Source organism: Lutra lutra, chromosome 4 (assembly GCF_902655055.1).
Source record: "Lutra lutra chromosome 4, mLutLut1.2, whole genome shotgun sequence".
Lineage (NCBI taxonomy): Eukaryota > Metazoa > Chordata > Mammalia > Carnivora > Mustelidae > Lutra > Lutra lutra.
The window spans coordinates 111,298,586-111,316,428 of NC_062281.1; the positions used below are offsets into that span (position 1 = coordinate 111,298,586).

Here is a 17,843-nt window from a genome sequence, read left to right on the forward strand (position 1 = left end):
TGTACAATTTCTATGTTTAAAATGAGATGTTTCTTTTCAGTCATAAGACGTTATAAATGAAACTTTAGTGACTCTTTATAAATGTCTGAATTGCATTCATCTTAACTATAATAAATGTAATATCTGCATAATACCAGAAATAAAATCTCAGAGCTACTGAGTGTTATGATTCCACATACCAAATTGTATCTCGGGCAAAACTATCTATTCATAACAATTTGAATAAAGAATCTAATATATAACTCTCTATGATACTTAAACTTTTTCTTATTTAAAGAAAGCAGTCTCTAATGACCCAATATCCCTCCTTAAGTAATTAATATACTTAAAACACTATTTAAAAATTCCAAAATAAAGGTATGCTCTAATCACCAAAAGGCTAAAGGCAATTCTTTATGAACAGTAAAAGAAAACTGGTTTCTATGTTCACTGTTTCTGTATCCTTGACCACTAAGTAAGCCCAGACAAATATATTGTGCTACATCCATTTATTTGGATTATAGACATTTGGTTAAACAGTAACCTTTTATAATCAATCATATGGAGAAAGAAAGTAGACTTACTAAGATACATCACTCACAAAACCAAAAGAATATGTTTGCAAATCTGCCTACCCAAAAAGGTAAACATTAGATAATATTGGACTATACTCAGTAGCTTGGATAAGGTTGATGGGGTAAACAATGAGATTTGGGTCTTAGATCCAAATCTGAAAAAAACAATAAGAAAGTTACAGATTTCAACTGACTAATATAAGCTTACTTCGGTAAGCTTCCCAAATTAATATTTGTGCCTTCTTTCACAGTGAATTATACAAATGTCAATATTTATCAATAATAAAATATTTAAGAGGACACAAATTGGTTTTCTAATTAAATACACACACACACACACACACACACACACACACACACACACACACTTCAAAGAAATCTAGGTCAGACAGGAACTGAAGGTACTTTCCAACCCTACCATATTTTACAAACATCTCAGCAAGGATGAGGCAAGAGGATGGTTTTATGTCTTACATTCCAAAGCCTCCTGCCTACCAAGGACTATGTAGGAAAACTGCACCTGTTCTTACTATAAGAAAATAAAATAAAAATAAAAGTTTGAATTCCTGAAACATATACTTAAGTGTCAATACTCACTTTACTATGGATTCTTCAGCCTACAAAAGATTCAGTCTACAACCAGATTTCTTTGAAATATCTAACTCCGCTGCTGCATTTAAAATAAAGTTTTGGGGTGGGAGGTTGGGGGCACCAGGTGGTGGGTATTGTAGAGGGCATGGATTGCATGGAGCACTGGGTGTGGTGCAAAAATAATGAATACTGTTATGCTGAAAAAAATAAAAAAATTAAAAAAAATAAAATAAAATAAAATAAAGTTTTGGAAAAAAATCAAGTTTTCTTACAAAGTAAATAAGTATTAAAACTGGAAAAATAAAAAAGTAAACATAATTTGACTTGAAAACATAAATTTTTATAACATCTAAGAAATGTATCTATGCTGGTAAGGCATGCCTCTGTTGTAATGGTCACAAATATATTTTTCAGTCCCAAAACTGAAAATCACCTGTCATTTTACCATTGTAATAAACAGACAATAAAACAGAAAAGACAGACCTTGAGGTCAACAATTACAGGATTGATTCCCTTTATCAACAGATATGCTTTCTAGGACAACATGGACAAACAGTGTTTAAGCACAATTCATCATTCCTTAAAACATTTGCTGAGCCTTTATTATGTTCAAAGACTATAACTTGATGTCACACATAAAATGATAAAAAGTATTTTCTCGGGACGCCTGGGTGGCTCAGTTGGTTGGACGACTGCCTTCAGCTCAGGTCATGATCCCGGAGTCCCGGGATCAAGTCCCACATCGGGCTCCCAGCTCCATGGGGAGTCTGCTTCTCTCTCTGACCTTCTCCTCGCTCATGCTCTCTCTCACTGTCTCTCTCTCAAATAAATAAATAAAATCTTTAAAAAAAAAAAAAGTATTTTCTCTGTGCTCTTAAGGAGCCTTCATGAAAGCAAGTGGGAGTGACAAAGAATAGTAATGATAACAGATGCAAATACATAGATAGCTCTGACTGTGTGCCAGGCTCTACTCTGTTATAGGCAACTCATTTCGTGCACCGGCCCTATGAGGTGGGTGCTATTAGCTCTATCTTGTACCCATTACTATAGACAGAATGCTTGTGTCCACCTCAAAACTCATATGTCAAAACCTAATCCCAGTATGATAGTATTTGGAAGTAGGGCCTTTGGGGGGCAATCAGATCATAAGGATGGTGTCCTCAGGAATGGGATAGGCGTCCTTATAGAAGAGAACCCAGAGAGCGCCCTTGCCTTTCTACCATGAGAAGACACACAGAGAATGCAGCCACAGAAGAAGGCCACCAGACGCTGCATCTGCTGGTGCCCTGACCTTGGATTTCCCAGCCTCCAGAACTGTGAGAAATAACTGTTTGTTGTTTAATCCACCTGGTCTATGGTACTTTTGTTACAGAAGCCGAGACTAAGATACCAATTAAAAAAAAAAAAGTTGCATTACACTTTGAAAAGAGCTATAATAGAAGCATATAAGAGGTGTAATGATGGTACAAGACTATTTGAAAAATCAAAAAGGCAGAACTACAAAGTCTCCCTTTATTTGTTTAAAAAGTACCTTCCTTATATTTCCCTAACTTCTGAAACAATAAAATAGTGTTGATGGTATAGTTGTATTACATAAATGCAAATATGCTGCAGTAATTGGCATTTTATGTTCTCAAAGCAAAGTAAATATTTGAGTTATTTGGTTTAAATTAAAATGCCATGCCATCTGGCTTTAGATAATTAAACTCTAGATTATTAATTTAGATTCGCTTTTGAGAGAGACAGTGTGGTGGAGGGAAAGAGGAGGGCCCCATGTGGATGACTGTTTCACCTCTGCTCACTCCAGCTGGGGTGGGGAGACATGTGTGGGAGAAACCAGCAGCCCAGGCCAGTGATGCCTCTGCTGATGGCAGCAGGCAACCCAGGGCATGTTTGCAGGTGCTACTGCTCAAGATATGGCAATCTGAGGCCACAGGCACATATACGATTGTTGAAACTTGCAAGCAGGTGCCCTCACTCACAGAGAGCATGTTCAACAACAAACCAGAGCCCTAGGGAAGGGCAGCATTTCAGGTGGGCGAAGAAAGAGAAAGTGCTTGCAAAGGAAACTTGAGAAAGATGGCCTGAGATGCAAGGAAGAGAAAAGCAAGGGACGGAACCTTAGAAGTTAGGGAAAGAAAGGGGGTGTCCAGAATTAGAGAGTGGCCACAGAACAAATCAAGTAGGAAGGAAATCAAACACAACCATCTGGTTTGCTGACTCTTCTATGGGCAAGGAAATTTCATGAGACTCACAAAGGTAAAAACTAGACCATCACCAACTGACTGACTAATAACAGAGTCAAGGCTGCTCTCTTAAGAAGCTTGGACAGAAACCAAACAGCAATTAAAGAGGAAGGAAAAAACCATGGGAAATTCTTAGGACAAGGTAGACCTCAAAACATTTTATAGAGTTAACCAACATGATCTTTGAACCAGGAATGGGCATAGTGGATCAGTAGGTGTGGCAATACTGGGTCCCTCCACATTAGTAGCTGCAGGGTCCAGGAAGGCGTTCTGCTCCCTTGAACTTGGAGCCTTTGAGTGGTATAATCAGTACTGCAGGATAGCTTCAGAAGATGCTTCTAACAGTTGAGTAGTCAAATCCCTGTGGGAGGCATACTTCTATGGTGCCTCCAGGTGGTGAGGACGTGCTCACCTACCTACATTCTGGAGCTTGCTTAACTCCAGTCCTGTGGCAGGAATTCATGAGAAATAACAAGGGCGGAAATTGCCATGTTTCTAGTTCAGTAATCCTTGAACAAGAGGACAGACCAAGCAAGCAACACCTGGATTATACTCTAGTTTGGTAGACAAACTTTAATCCAAAGCAAAGCCTTGAAACATACCTCAGGTGTTCAACAGCAGTAACTCTACTGGTGACCTGAGGTGGTGCATAGAGCAATGGGAGACCTAAGCTTCGTGCACAACGTATATACAGAAGGCTGACCTGAGGAGTCTACACCACCCAGTTTGACAATTTACTTATTAACTGCAATGAAGGATGACATAGTCAACCTGGGGACAGTCTCTATTCATATATTAAACTAAACTGATGTTACAGAGACAGCCTGGTTGAAGACTATAATACCTAGCAATCTGTGTTGCACATAACAGGTTTAAAAAAAACAAAAACAAAAAAACTCACTCTTGGGTGCCTGGGTACCTCAGTTGGTTAAGCACCTGCCTTCAGCTCAGGTCATGATCTCAGGGTCCTGGGATCGAGCCCCACATTGGACTCCCTGCTCAGTGGGGAATCTGCTTCTCCCCACAACTGCTCCTCCGCCCCCACTCGTGCTCTCTTTCTCTCTCCAATAAATAAACAAAATCTTTAAAAACAAAAACAAAAACTCACTCCTGAAGCATAGATTGGCTGGTAATGAAAGAAAGAAACATCATTTAAAGATGTTGTCTGCCATAGTCAGTACCTTCTTCCCCAGGAGTGGTACTACAAAATCATAATGCATTCTTCATTAATAAGTCGTGGTCACTTTCCACTGAAAAGTAGTTATTTCTAACAGATTATATCAAATATCCTGGAAGGTGCTATACTTCTGTTTTCAGTATTCATTTAATCATTTATTTATTCTTTCATTCTACAAATATTTAATGAGCGCCCACTATGAGTATACTACACTACTGAGTACTTACTCATACTAAGATGAATAAGACATGGTTCCTGACTTCAAGGAGCCAGAGTGCAGGGAAGACACAGATGTGTAAACAGCATCAAGCAACACTGTGTGAGAAGAGCTCCCAAAGAGCTGGGAATGACCTAGACACATCTACGTAAAAATGGTGGGCAGGAAAGAAGGGATTGCAGGCATGAGGGGGAACAACAGCGTGAAATGCTGCAGTCTGGGAAGCTATGTGGTGTTGGGGCTGGGAAGGGAAGGGAAAAGGGCAAGAGTGGAGGGGAAGGAAAATCCCACGTCAAGGGTGCCTTTGGGACCGTATTAAGGAGTTTGCATTTCCTCCACACTTTCGGTTAGCGTGGAGCCCATAGAGGACCCAATGCAGGAGACTGATATAATCAGACTCAATTTCTAAGATATACACTCTGACAGTAATATGGAAGAGGCCCAAGAGTCAAGACCCACTCCCAGACATCCAGAATTGACCAACACTTTCTCATAAACAGTTCCCACGTGGGCTTGTTGTGATGTGGCTAAGATTATGTGAAGTCACCTAGAATAGCAATACTCTTTTCCCAGAAGAACACCCAGTAGGTGGATAGCCAATAATAATGACTTATTAATTACTAGACTATTTCAGGAGCAAAATTTTCCACATTCAGTCTGCCATGGACAAAGGAGAAATTTTGTGTAGATAACTCATCTGATAAACATGAAGATGGGGCTTGTGACAAAGGTCAGACATGATAACTTCTGCAAGAATATATGGATTCTAAGAGAGCAGATGATAAGAACAAAGGCTCTAATCCCACACATGAAGAGATGATACTGTAGGAAACCTCTTGAGGAAAAAAAAAGAAAGAAAGAAAGTATTAGACCTAGCAAATATACTGAGAAAACAGGAGGTACTTAATAAACATCCTTCAATAAACAAACTGAAAAGTTATCAAGTTGAGGCCATAAAGACTGTATACAGCTTCCTGACCCTCACATAACAAAGGTTGATCTGTACATCATTATTTCTCTTGGACAAAGCTTTCCACCCAGTGAAACAGAATGGATTTGCCTGGGCAGGGACCAGGGCAGCCAGAGGCCCCAGGCCAGTCATCGACAGCTGTGAGCTATAATCACAGGGTGCTGAGCAAATATTATCCTTTTCCACGTGCGCCTTGATGAGAGAAACAAGAGAAGGCCCCGCACTGTGTCTCCACGCTCAAGCAGGCAGTAACCCGTCAGTCCGGCACCCGGCCTGCGGTAACCAGGGGCAACTCTAACCGCACCCATCAAGTAACCACTGGTAAAGTGGCCCTGGGTTGGCAGCTTGTGAAAGCAAAGTGTCAAGTCAATAATTCTGGGAACTATCCTCACACTGACAATGCTACTTCACAGAAAGCACTTTTTTTTTCTTTTCTCAAAAAAGGAATGATTCACAGGGGGTAGAAAAAGATAGTGGAAGATATAAAATAAGTCCAAGCATGACGTCAATGTAATTTCTTCATTTTTGAAGCAGGTGTTACATAAACTTGAAACTCCATCTAATCCCCAAAAGAGTATTTAAGGCAACTTCTTGCAATTACATGGGCCAAGTTCTGGATGGGGTAATAAATAAGTAGGCATCTCCACATGCTGCCCCTGAAGCTTGTTTCTTTGGCCCTCTCTGTTCCTCCCCTCTCCCGGGGACAGGATGCTGCTCTGGGAGTCTGTGTGTGGCCAACACAGAGACATCATCAAAGACGGCAGACTTCCGGTCAACAATAGAAAGCCTCTCAGAGACATCCAAATAACAAACAAAAGACACAACTTCAAGCTCTCTTTGAGGAATAATGACTTAAAATAATGCCTAAGAGCAGCACCATTCGTTTTCGGCAAGGTAAGGAAAGTTCCCCCAAAAAGAGTTTTAAAAAGGCTGACTGAAGGCGGACTCTGTGTATGGATGCTACTGCAGGGCCTCACAAGCAGAATATTATCCTACACGAGCAGTTACCATATAGAGGTATGTGAGGGTACAGCTCCTCACATACCCACAGAAACATAATTTCAATATTCAAGCTCTTTCATCTTCACTGCTGTTCCCATGGGCCAAAGGTCTATTTCCACTTTTCAAGTAAACCCATGAATGGCCACGTTTCACAGGAGTGACTGCTCTCTCAGTTGTTTGAAAATACCTTGAGATAGGGGGCAACTGGGTGACTCAGTTGGTTAAGCAACTGCCTTCAGCTCAGGTCATGATCCTAGAGTCTCAGGATCGAGTCCCTCATGGGGCTCCCTGCTCCATGGGGAGCCTGCTTCTCCCTCTGACCCTCCCTTTACCATGCTCTCTCTTTCCCTCTCTCAAATAAATAAAATCTTTTTTAAAAAAAGAAAAAGAAAATACCTTGAGAAACCTGTTGGAAAAGTATGATTGTTTGGACACTGATTCTTAGGGCAAGTTTTGGGGCTATCTTCTTGCAGTTACTTTATGGGACCTTCACGGCACAGCTGTCAGAATTACATCTATTTGATCAGCACCAAGGTGAAGAATGCACAGTTCAACAGAACCTGAGAGACCACATTTTGGAAGATACTTTTGTTCATCAATAATTAATGGACCATTCTGCAAGTCCCATGAAAATAGAGCAAGAGTCTGAGATATCTTACCCAAACCCCTCTAAATATGACAGGGCTTTAACTCTTATGTGAATAATTAGATCACCTAAAGCAAGGCCATATAAACTGTTCTGTTTATCCCAGGCTCCATGTCATTCTGAGGAACTCCAATAGTTCATGGTCAAGACCGTCCCCACAGAATCTGCCTCTAGGTACATGTAGCTACTGAGCACTTGAAATGTGACTAGTCCAGGGGCACCTGGTGGCTCAGCTGGTTAAGCTTCTAACTAATGATCTCAGCTCAGTCTTGGTTTCAGGGTCATGAGTTCAAGCCCCACACTGGGCTCCATACTGGGTGTAGTAGTAGTAGTAGTGACTAGTAATGACTAGTCCAAACTAGTAGTGACTAGTAGTGACTAGTCCAAACTGAGATGTGCCATAGAGCAAACTACATGCTGAGATTTGAAGGCTTAGTTCAAAAACAAAAATGTAAAATACTTCATTAATATTTTTATTTATTTATTTATTTATTGTTTTTATTTATTTATTATTTATTTATATATATAAATATTTATTATTTATTTAACTTATCATTATTTATTTATTTATTATTTATTATAATTTTTATACTGATTACATGTTGAAATATTTTGGGAATATTGGATTAAATAAAATATATTAAAATTAATTTTATCATTTCTTTTTACTTTTTCTAAATATGGCTACTAGAATGCTTAAAGTATCTATAATTCTCATTATATTTCTATTGGACAGCACTGCTCTAGACCCATGAATCACAGGAGGAAAATGGATATAACCCTTTGCAGAATGGCCGGAGATTTACCTGTAGACTTTATAAAGTGAGTATTTCTTATGTTCTGCTGATCTTGTCATTAACGTTTGGCATTCTTTTTTTTTTTTTAAAGATTTTATTTATTTATTTGACAGAGAGATCACAAGCAGGCAGAGAGGCAGGCAGAGAGAGAGGAGGAAGCAGGCTCCCCGCTGAGCAGAGAGCCCGATGTGGGGCTCCATCCCAGGACTCCTGAGATCATGACCTGAGCCGAAGGCAGCGGCCCAACCCACTGAGCCACCCAGGCGCCCCACGTTTGGCATTCTTATCATAAAACTGCCCTTCAATCTCACACAGAGATGCAGTCTCATTAATATAGGCTTCTTCCTGAGCCAAAATATATATATCAAATGTAGTTCTGTCAAGAAGTGTCTTGGAAAAACTTCATCCTGAACGTTGCCCACTAATCCAAGACTTACAGTCTCCTAATTTGCTGTCAATGATAAAATTTTACTTTGAAAACCACAATGTCTCCATTGGAATACCGACTTTGTTGGAAAATACAAAATATGTGTCTCTAGCTATCCCACAAGTTCACCCATTGTCCAAACTCACTAAGGCAGGTGAGAGAAGAGTGAGCGAAATTATGACAAGAAAGTATCGGGCCCACAGACTGTCGGGAACAGAGTTCCTTTATTTATTCATTAAGTAGCATTCATGACATGCTCACTCCCCAAAAAGCATACTTCTCTTTGTGATTTTCTTTTCCTGGGCTTTATGATAGAATGGATATATCATTCTCAGAAAGGAAGTAATTTGACAGAAAACTTTTCAAATGTTCACCAACTGCCTCCTGCCTCCCATTATTACCTGGGTTGTGGTTGTTGTTATGGTTGTTCGTTTACTCAGGCGAGGGTATGACCACATTCTTTTTTTTTTTTTTTTTTTTTTTTTTTTTACAAGTAGTTAAAGAGGCAGGCAGAGAGAGAAGGGGAAGCAGGCTCACCACTGAGCAGAGAGCCCGATGTGGGGCTCGATCCCAGGACTCTGGGATCATGACCTGAGCCAAAGGCAGAGGCTTTAATCCACTGAGCCACCCAGGAGCCCCGGTATGACCACATTCTTAACAGACTTTTTTTTTTTTTAGTTGGCCAGTTGGTTGGTTTGCAAGAATTAAACTCTACTGTCTCAGGTTTTTCAATAGCTTTTCCAACTACCTCTCGACATCCACATTAAGGTTTAAAAAAAAGATGAAGGAATAAGTAAAATGCCAACTAATTTTTTCTTTTTATTGTGGTATTGTTCCTTCCTCCTCCTCTTGAGTGTCCACCCCAGTATCTCCTTTAATGGAAATGGACTTCGCATTTTGCCATATCATTTTCTCCATGCTCATATATATGGAGCATGAAACATCTAATTTGGAAGTCCACTTTAAGAAAAGAATACAAAATTATGAATACAAAATTAGGTATAGGGCCTTAAAAGATGCCCACACAAGTGTGGGGGGGGTCCTCTAAAATTTCAGTTTTAATAGCATCACAGGAAATCAGCTCTGCTCACATAATACAGATATACATATATGGGTGAAATGGGATCTCATTACTGTTAATTAAAGGAGTGGATTATATTATGAGCACTTATCTGTATCTTTTCTTCTAAACAATGTATTATAGAAATCATTCCAAGACAAGTGGTATAGCTCAAATTCACTTTTTCACATCAGCACATAACATTCTATGGTGTGTATATACTATAAATCATTCAGCCTTCCCTTATGAGTGCACAGTCTCTGTTTCTAGCTGGGGGTGGGGGTGGGGTTTGATGGGGGGATTCTTTTTTTTTGCTACTAAAAATGCCATGACAACCATGCTTTTATGGCTAAAAAAAATTCAAGATTTTTAATAAATTATTATATTTATTTATATAAATATCGTTATTTATATAAACAATTTAATAAATTGTTAATAAATAAATACATTTATTAATTTGAGGAGAAATAGCAGTTTTATGATATTAAACCTTTCTATCCAAGTATTCAGTATATATTTTTCCACTTAGTCATGTCCTATCCACAAGGAATTTGCAATCCAGTAAGAAAAATAAAACCAAGATACAGGAAACATGAAAAGTACAAATTGTAACACATGAAACTGAAGGGAGAAAATACTCAAGAGAGTAATGCTCTGTGTAGATGTGACCCACACAAAACAGAGGAGGGGAAACGCTAGAGGGATGGGCATGTGGCAGAAAGGAAGCTCAGCCAGGACACAGGGACACTCGGGGAAAAGGTGAGCATGCAGCTCTGTGGGGCTGGCAGGCAGACGGCGCACGGTAAGCAAACAAGAGACAAGGCTCTCGAGGTGGGCTGAAGCCCATCCATACTAAGAATGCCAGCACAGAGGAGGTCATCCCCATTTCTGCAAAGCAATGCAGTCTGGGGCCAAGAATGATGAGAGTTCTGTTCTAAGATCACTCAAGTCACGTGGATGAAAAACAGACCAAAAGGAGAAGGACCCATGCTCATTAGAGAGTGCTTCTCATAGTCCACAAGAGAGGGCACAACACCTGAGCCAGAGGGAAGGAAGGGAGAACAGAGAGCACAGGGAAGATGAAACACACACCAGGAATTCAAATACTGGTTCGATTCGGGAGGGAAAGAGAAGCATTCCTATTCTTGAGCCTGGGTGAACTGCAGGATAGGTGGTACCATTAATACAGACGAATGAAGCAGAAGACCGTAGTGGAGTGAAAGATGGTCAGTTTCTTTTCAGACTGGTTAAGTTTAACTTATAAGAAGGATATCCAAACAGAGATCCTGAACTAGAGTGCAAAGGGGAAGGGCTGCCCTCTCTTGCTAAGAGTAGTGATACATTTCACAAGTCATCTGGAGAACCCCAACAGGTGAGTTCACTTCCATAGAATGTTGGGCCTACTCATATTCTACAGGCTTCTCATCTTCCAGAAAAGCTGTTTCTTCAACATCTCCTTATACAGCAACCTAGCTGGGACAGCCCTTGCCTAAACTCTGCATCACTGAACAGGCAAGACATTATTCAAAACCTCCATGATGCAATGGGAAAAAAAATTCAGCCAATTCGTAGAACTGGGTAAATTCAGCCATATTTAAAAATTAAATTTATGCAGTCAAAAAATATTACAATATAACAAAAATATTACAAGTAAAGTTTTGTTTTAAACAGAATCTGAATTTTTAAAATAACAGTAACTCAGTTTCTCTATCAAACTATATCTTGAAATTATTTTTTCTTATAAATTAAATGTGCAAAGTAATTGTTAATGGAAGTTTAGTGAAAGGACATCACAGATAATGTCCTTTTCCCAAACTAAACATTTTCCCAAACTAAAATTCTGGTATTCCTGGTTCAAAGGCAATAACCAAAGCTGAAAGGACAAAACTGACAGCTGTAGAAACCCCCCAGAATGCTTTTACTTTAGGAGCCATTCAATTTGCAATACCTGAGTGTTGTGGCCGGGGAGGGAACAGGGCGGGGGAGTGGAACACAGGGGATTTTAATTAAATGAAATTATATCTTGTAAAAAATTAAAATGTACAAACCTCATAATGTTCATATTCATCCACATCAAATGTCTCAAAGTCAAAAAATCCATGTTGTAATCCCTAGAAGCAGAATTTGAATTAGTTTTTCCACACCAAATTGGTAAGTCCTCTAGCCATTCCTAGAATTCCTGCTCACAAATGATTCTCACTAATCTGAAGTTTGAAAAGCTTGAAACCTTTCATTTAAAATGTGTATCTAGAAATCACCTTCTAACATTGATAAGTGTGCATTGAGACCTTCTCACAAGTGGGACTTAACACTTAGAAAAGCATGAAAATTTGTCCTGCAAAATATATCTAGAGTCCTTATTTACATTAGTTTTGTATGTAGTAAATTAATTGTGTATATAAAATGGAACATACTAGCAAATGTACAGTTAAAACCTATTGGGAACCAGGCAATTAATTCATATCAAACTATGATAGGATATATAACAGTAATTAACTTTTCAGATAGGAGAAGAAAAAGCAATTATTCTTGGGAGGTTTTGTTTTCCTTTGATCATCAATGAGATACTTAGCAAAAAGGGCATTTTTACTTCATAGGCCCTCCTTTGTTCCTAAAACTTCTCGAGAGCATTTGTTTTATGGTCATAGTTACTGACAGAGTAAAAGTGTACTTGTCTGCTCTTACAATTTAGAGGAAGAGCTGGTACTTTTTAACAACACAAAGAACACATTCATTACTCTTTTTTATAACTAATGACTTAGAACTTTTTAAAACTATCTAGCTTGCTCAGATATAATATTTTGAAGAGGACAATGTTTTATTTTATAAGTCATGAAGCTGTACAGATTGTAATAGAATACAAAACCACTATTACTTTTAAAAGTTACATATTCGAACCATTAAAAATTGAAGAAACTATGAAGCCAAGCTCCAGGACATCTATCTTCAAAAATACATTCGAGACCAGCATTTTCTAAAATGCAGAACACAGGGTGCCTGAGTGGCTCAGTGGGTTAAGCCTCTGCCTTCAGCTCAGGTCATGATCTCAGAGTCCTGGGATCGAGCCCCGTATCGGGCTCTCTGCTCAGCAGGGAGCCTGCTTCCCCCCCCTCTCTCTCTGCCTACCTCTCTGCCTACTTGTGATCTCTGTCTGTCAAATAAATAAAATCTTTTTTAAAAAAATGCAGAACACAAATCACCTGCAAAAGAAGCACCTCAGTAATTTAGATTTAAAATACAGAGTCCTAAACCCCATATCCCAGAACTATTAAATGTGATTCTCTGGGGGTAGGATCAACATGTTAATATGCCTTCTAGGCGATTCTTATAAATGATAAATCCTGACACTGCTGAGTTAGTCAACCCCTACTATTATAAGCAAAGCAAGTTATTTAAATTATCTCACCTTTAAATATAGCAACTTAGTAGATCCATCTGTACCATTCCCGGGAAAGAAGTGAGAAAAACAGAGCCAGGACTATAACCTTCCTTCCTTATTTCTTCATTTGAAGTGTGTGTTTGCTTATGTTTCTGTGTGTAGTTCACACCCAGGTAAAACCATGCTTATGATGATGCCAATGCAACAAAATCAGAAAGATATGTTTCCAAACAAGGCAAACATGCAGCCATACTCTGTCTACACTCTTAGGAGTATGGTCCTCACTGCCACGCAACTGCCCACAACACAGGGCTTTATGTAAGTGTGGAGGGGGATAAGTATCTCAGTTGCTTAAGGACATGTTGAACATCTGTCAGATCTTCTAAAATCTCATCTACGTTTGGGTAAAAGAAGCCCCAGCTCTCGATGAAACAAGAAATTTACAGAAGACCTTATCCATGAACAAAGTCACACCTTTCCTCTCTAACAGGAAGGATGTCATAAATTTCTATACCCAGTTACCAAGTTACCATAATAGGTGAGGATATTCCAATGTTAGCTCTTTCTGAACTTCATACATTTATAAAAGAAACAGCCTGTACCAGGTGGCAGAATAGGCAAAATAACAACAACAACAATAACAATAAATAAATTACATTTCCCCCCCCTTGGGCATACTTTTTTAATGCTATAGTTGTGGATTATATATTGAATTATCTCTCCATACAAGTTCTTAACTTGTGCTACTAGAAGTCTAGGATGGAGACACTACTTATGGTGGGGGGGGCTACAGTATGCTGACAGACTTTAAATGGAAAGAAAAATACTTGGAACTATCTTAAACTTTCACAGAGTTTAAATTCATTTTTAAATGAAATATCGAAGTCAAAAACAAACATACATAAAAGTAGCATACTGATCATACCAATTTTCTCAACTTAAAATGTAACAAAATCAGTCTTACATCAGAAATGAAACTAGAACAAGAATCATTCTCCTGGTGTATCTATAGTCCATAATGACCCTTGTCCACAGGCTATGCAACATGTACATTCCTGAGTGATACATCATGGCTATATGTTCAAGATGGAATGATGTACTTTGAAACTTCATTAGAATTTCACACTATAGGGGCACCTGAGTGGCTCAGTGGGTTAAGTGTCTGCCTTTGGCTCAGGTCATGATCCCAGGGTCCTAGGATGGAGCTCTGCATGGGCTCCCTGCTCTGTAGGGAGTCTGCTTCTCCCTCTGACCCTCTACCTGCTCATGCTCTCTCTCTTTCTCTCTCAAATAAATAAATAAAATCTTCAAAAATATTTTTAAAAAGAACTTCACCGGATAGCATGCATGACTTCTCAGTAAATCAATGCTTTTAGAACATGTTCTAAAAGTTCTCAAAAATATTTTGGATTCACTTCTCCATTATACATATGAATAACTAATCTATGCCTCCAAACTGTAAAGTGCATCAAATCACCCAGAGTGTCAAACACAGACTGCACGGCCCCACTCCCATAATTTATGGTTCCGTCAGTCTCGGAGGATGGCTGAGAATTTGCATCTCTAGTGAGCCCCACATTTTGACAAACCATTGATTTATAAGATGCCCTGATAGGATGTTAGAAAGCTCCAAATTGATAAAGAAATGTGAGTTAGAATTAGCCCTGCTAATAGCTCCCTGTAGCCCTAAGAGTGGCTTAACCTCCCTGGGGTTGTTTCCTCATCTATAATAATGAGATAATAATATCTGGCCTACTTACTACTGTAACAAAATCCAGGTAGGAAACCAACATGGAAATGTTCCCCTCCACACTAACAGAGGTGTGCAGTGGCTTCCTATCTCTCCCACACCAAGTGCTGGCTTGATAAGGAAGCTGACCCAGTGACAAAGCAATGTCACAGGCACAGAGACAGACACAAGTCATACAATTGCCCAGGAAGAGGAATAATTTAAATAAGGAAGGGAAACCCCCTCTACTTCAATCAGGAGTTACAGAGTTACCCCAGACACCCTTCAATTTGCCCGATGGTCTATATTTTACACATCAATCATTTCATCAAGAAGTGGAAAGCCTTCTGCTAACTGCCTGTCTTCTCTCCAGTGACAAGCAAGGATACTGACATTATTCCTTTTTCATATTTTGAAACATCTGCACCAACTATAGCAAGGAGAATTATTATTACCTTTCTGATTCCCTGCAAACAGTCGAGGATGGTGAGATTGTAAGTGCAATTTCCAAAGGAAGCATCCCTATAAACACACACAAAAAAGAAACGACACTAAAAATGTACATTCAGAATATTCAAATAATAACATAACAAAGTCAACTGAAGACTGCTTGTTTGGTTTCACAGCTTTAATTAATTTAATTAATGGTAAATTAATGTAACACATCAGATCCTACTAGTTAACTACCCTTACAGCTTAACTGAAGCATTTCTGAAATTGCTTTAATCCAATAGGCAGAATTAAGAAAACCAGATCTAAGAGACTGAGCTCTGTAGTCAGGTTGCCTTTGTTCAAATTCCAACTCTGCCACATACTGCCTGGGACCGTGAGCAAGTTAATTTTACCTCTGTGAGTTTCCCATCTCTGAAATGATGTTACTGATAGTATCTACCATTCATAGGATTGTTGTCAGAATGCATTTACTAAATATAAAGTCCTCCATAAGAGCCTAGCATACAGGAAGCCCCTAATAAATGTTATGACTCTCCTTAATATTACTAACAGCGAACTGGACTGTTTCACTAAGGAAAAGATTCACAGTCACTAAAGGTATTCATACAGAGGAACAACCACCCATCAGGAATATAGTAAATACGAGCATAAATATGTAAGGAGGACAACGCAGGCAGGTCAACAGAAACTAGCTGTTATTTTCATGGATTAAATGCCACCTCTCCATCAACCCCCCCCCCCCCCCCCCCCACAAAACACTATGGAAAATGCAGTCATGCTTCCAAACAATCTCCCCTCAGGATCCATGGGAACTTCTAATGCACCATGAAGTATTGTATCAAAAGGATTAGGAATCTATTGCACCGAAAATTGAGTACTTCATACTTTATTTAAGTTTTTAGAGCAACTTAGCAGACTTGCTTTAGGCAACATAAAACTGAAGTATCAAGTTCAGGTCAGTGAAGCAAGAACTGGCACTGGAGCTTTAGCACTAGTGGTGTTCCAAGGTGTCCAAGGCAAGAAACTTGACCTCAAGGCTCTGTGTCTCTGCCCAGCCCCCACTGCTGACCCAGAAGAACAGAGCTATCAGGGAGGGACCTGCCAATGACAAAGTCAAATGTACCACACAAAGTCAGTCCAAGGGCAGCAGTGGGGAAGGTGCCAGGTGATGATGTCCATGGAGAGAAAATGACCCTGAAGGGCTTTAACGTAATTAACATAAAATATAACATAAATAATTAACATAAAACTGAGTTTTATATCACAACCATCCTAGGGAACTTGACCCTATGACTGCTTCAACATCACTGGGTTTCAGCATCCTGACAACCTCATATAAAAACAGTAAGTTAGCAAAGGGACTTAACAGAAATGCTTAAGTCCTGAAACTTCAGTTAACCTAAAGAAATAGGAAGGGTTATTCTTGATAAGTAAATCTGATTTCGAGACTTCTTTTTTTAATGCCATCTGAACTCATGGGTCAGTGAAAATCAAAACAGCCTCTTTTCCAAATACCTTATAAAGACATAAACCACATATTAAGAAGCAAATTTTAATGGACAAAAACAGAGAAAGGTATAGCTGGACATCCAAGATAAAATGGTTTATATGAATAATCACATATTCCTTTGTAGGCACTTGTCTCTTTGGGACAGGGTTCAGAATCTTTTGTGTGTCATGAACCCCTTAGCAATCTGATAAAACCTGTGAACCCCTTTTCTCAGAATAGTGTTTTTAAAGACATAAAATAAAATATAAATGAATAGCAGAAAACTAATCCAGTCAAATTTATCAAAATATAAAAAACTTACAATACCATATTTACTTAATAATTTATTTTATTAATATATAATAAGATCTAGTAGATCTACTAATGACACTAATTTTAAAGAATGAATGAACATAAATAAGATATGTGAAATATATAAGATGTAGGCAAGAACTGTAATGGGATATAAGAATATCTGTAATTTCTATTGTGATAGTCATTCATATTGTTAATACTACTATAGTTTATTTCTAACATTTATAATTGAATGTAATCTTATCAGTTATAAGATTAGTGAAAACAAAGACACTTTTCTGGCCATACAAATTCAGCAACTCTCTGAAATTTCTCCACAGACCTTAGATTAGAAATGGCTGCTTTATGGGATGTGTGGGTGGCTCAGTGGGTTAAACATTCAGCTCAGGTCATAATCTCAGGGCCCTGGGATCAAGCCCCGCATCTGGCTCTCTGCTCAGTGGGAAGCCTGCTTCCCCACCCCCTCTCTCTGCCTGCCTCTTTGCCTACTTGTGATCTCTGTCTGTCAAATAAATGAACAAAATCTTAATAAATAAATAAGTAAATAAATAAATAAGAAGAATAAAAATGCTTTAGTAAAGAAAATGAAAAAAAAAACACTTCTTTTTATTTAAAAGAGTAAAACAATTTTAGGAATTGGATGTACTCCTTATTCTCTGAAATATATTTTCCTATGCCTAGAGTCACCTAAATAAATTCACATGTATCAATCATCAGAAAAAGAAATGATTATAAATAAATCACCCAGTCTTTCTGTCTGCAAAGTTTGGTGAGACAATCATGACATCTCC

General features: G+C 38.7%; 1 protein-coding gene across 3 annotated transcripts in view; it reads right to left on the bottom strand.

The window, feature by feature from the left end:
- The window catches only part of CDC14A (cell division cycle 14A), a 174,975-nt gene that overhangs the window by 57,490 nt on the left and 99,642 nt on the right, over positions 1-17,843 (bottom strand). For all 3 annotated transcript variants that reach the window (XM_047725781.1, XM_047725779.1, XM_047725782.1), the window contains 2 exons: positions 15,251-15,317; positions 11,736-11,798 (listed from right to left, as the gene is read on the bottom strand). In XM_047725781.1, coding sequence (XP_047581737.1) covers positions 11,736-11,798; positions 15,251-15,317 — 130 coding nt within the window. The remainder of the gene's footprint in view (positions 1-11,735; positions 11,799-15,250; positions 15,318-17,843) is intronic.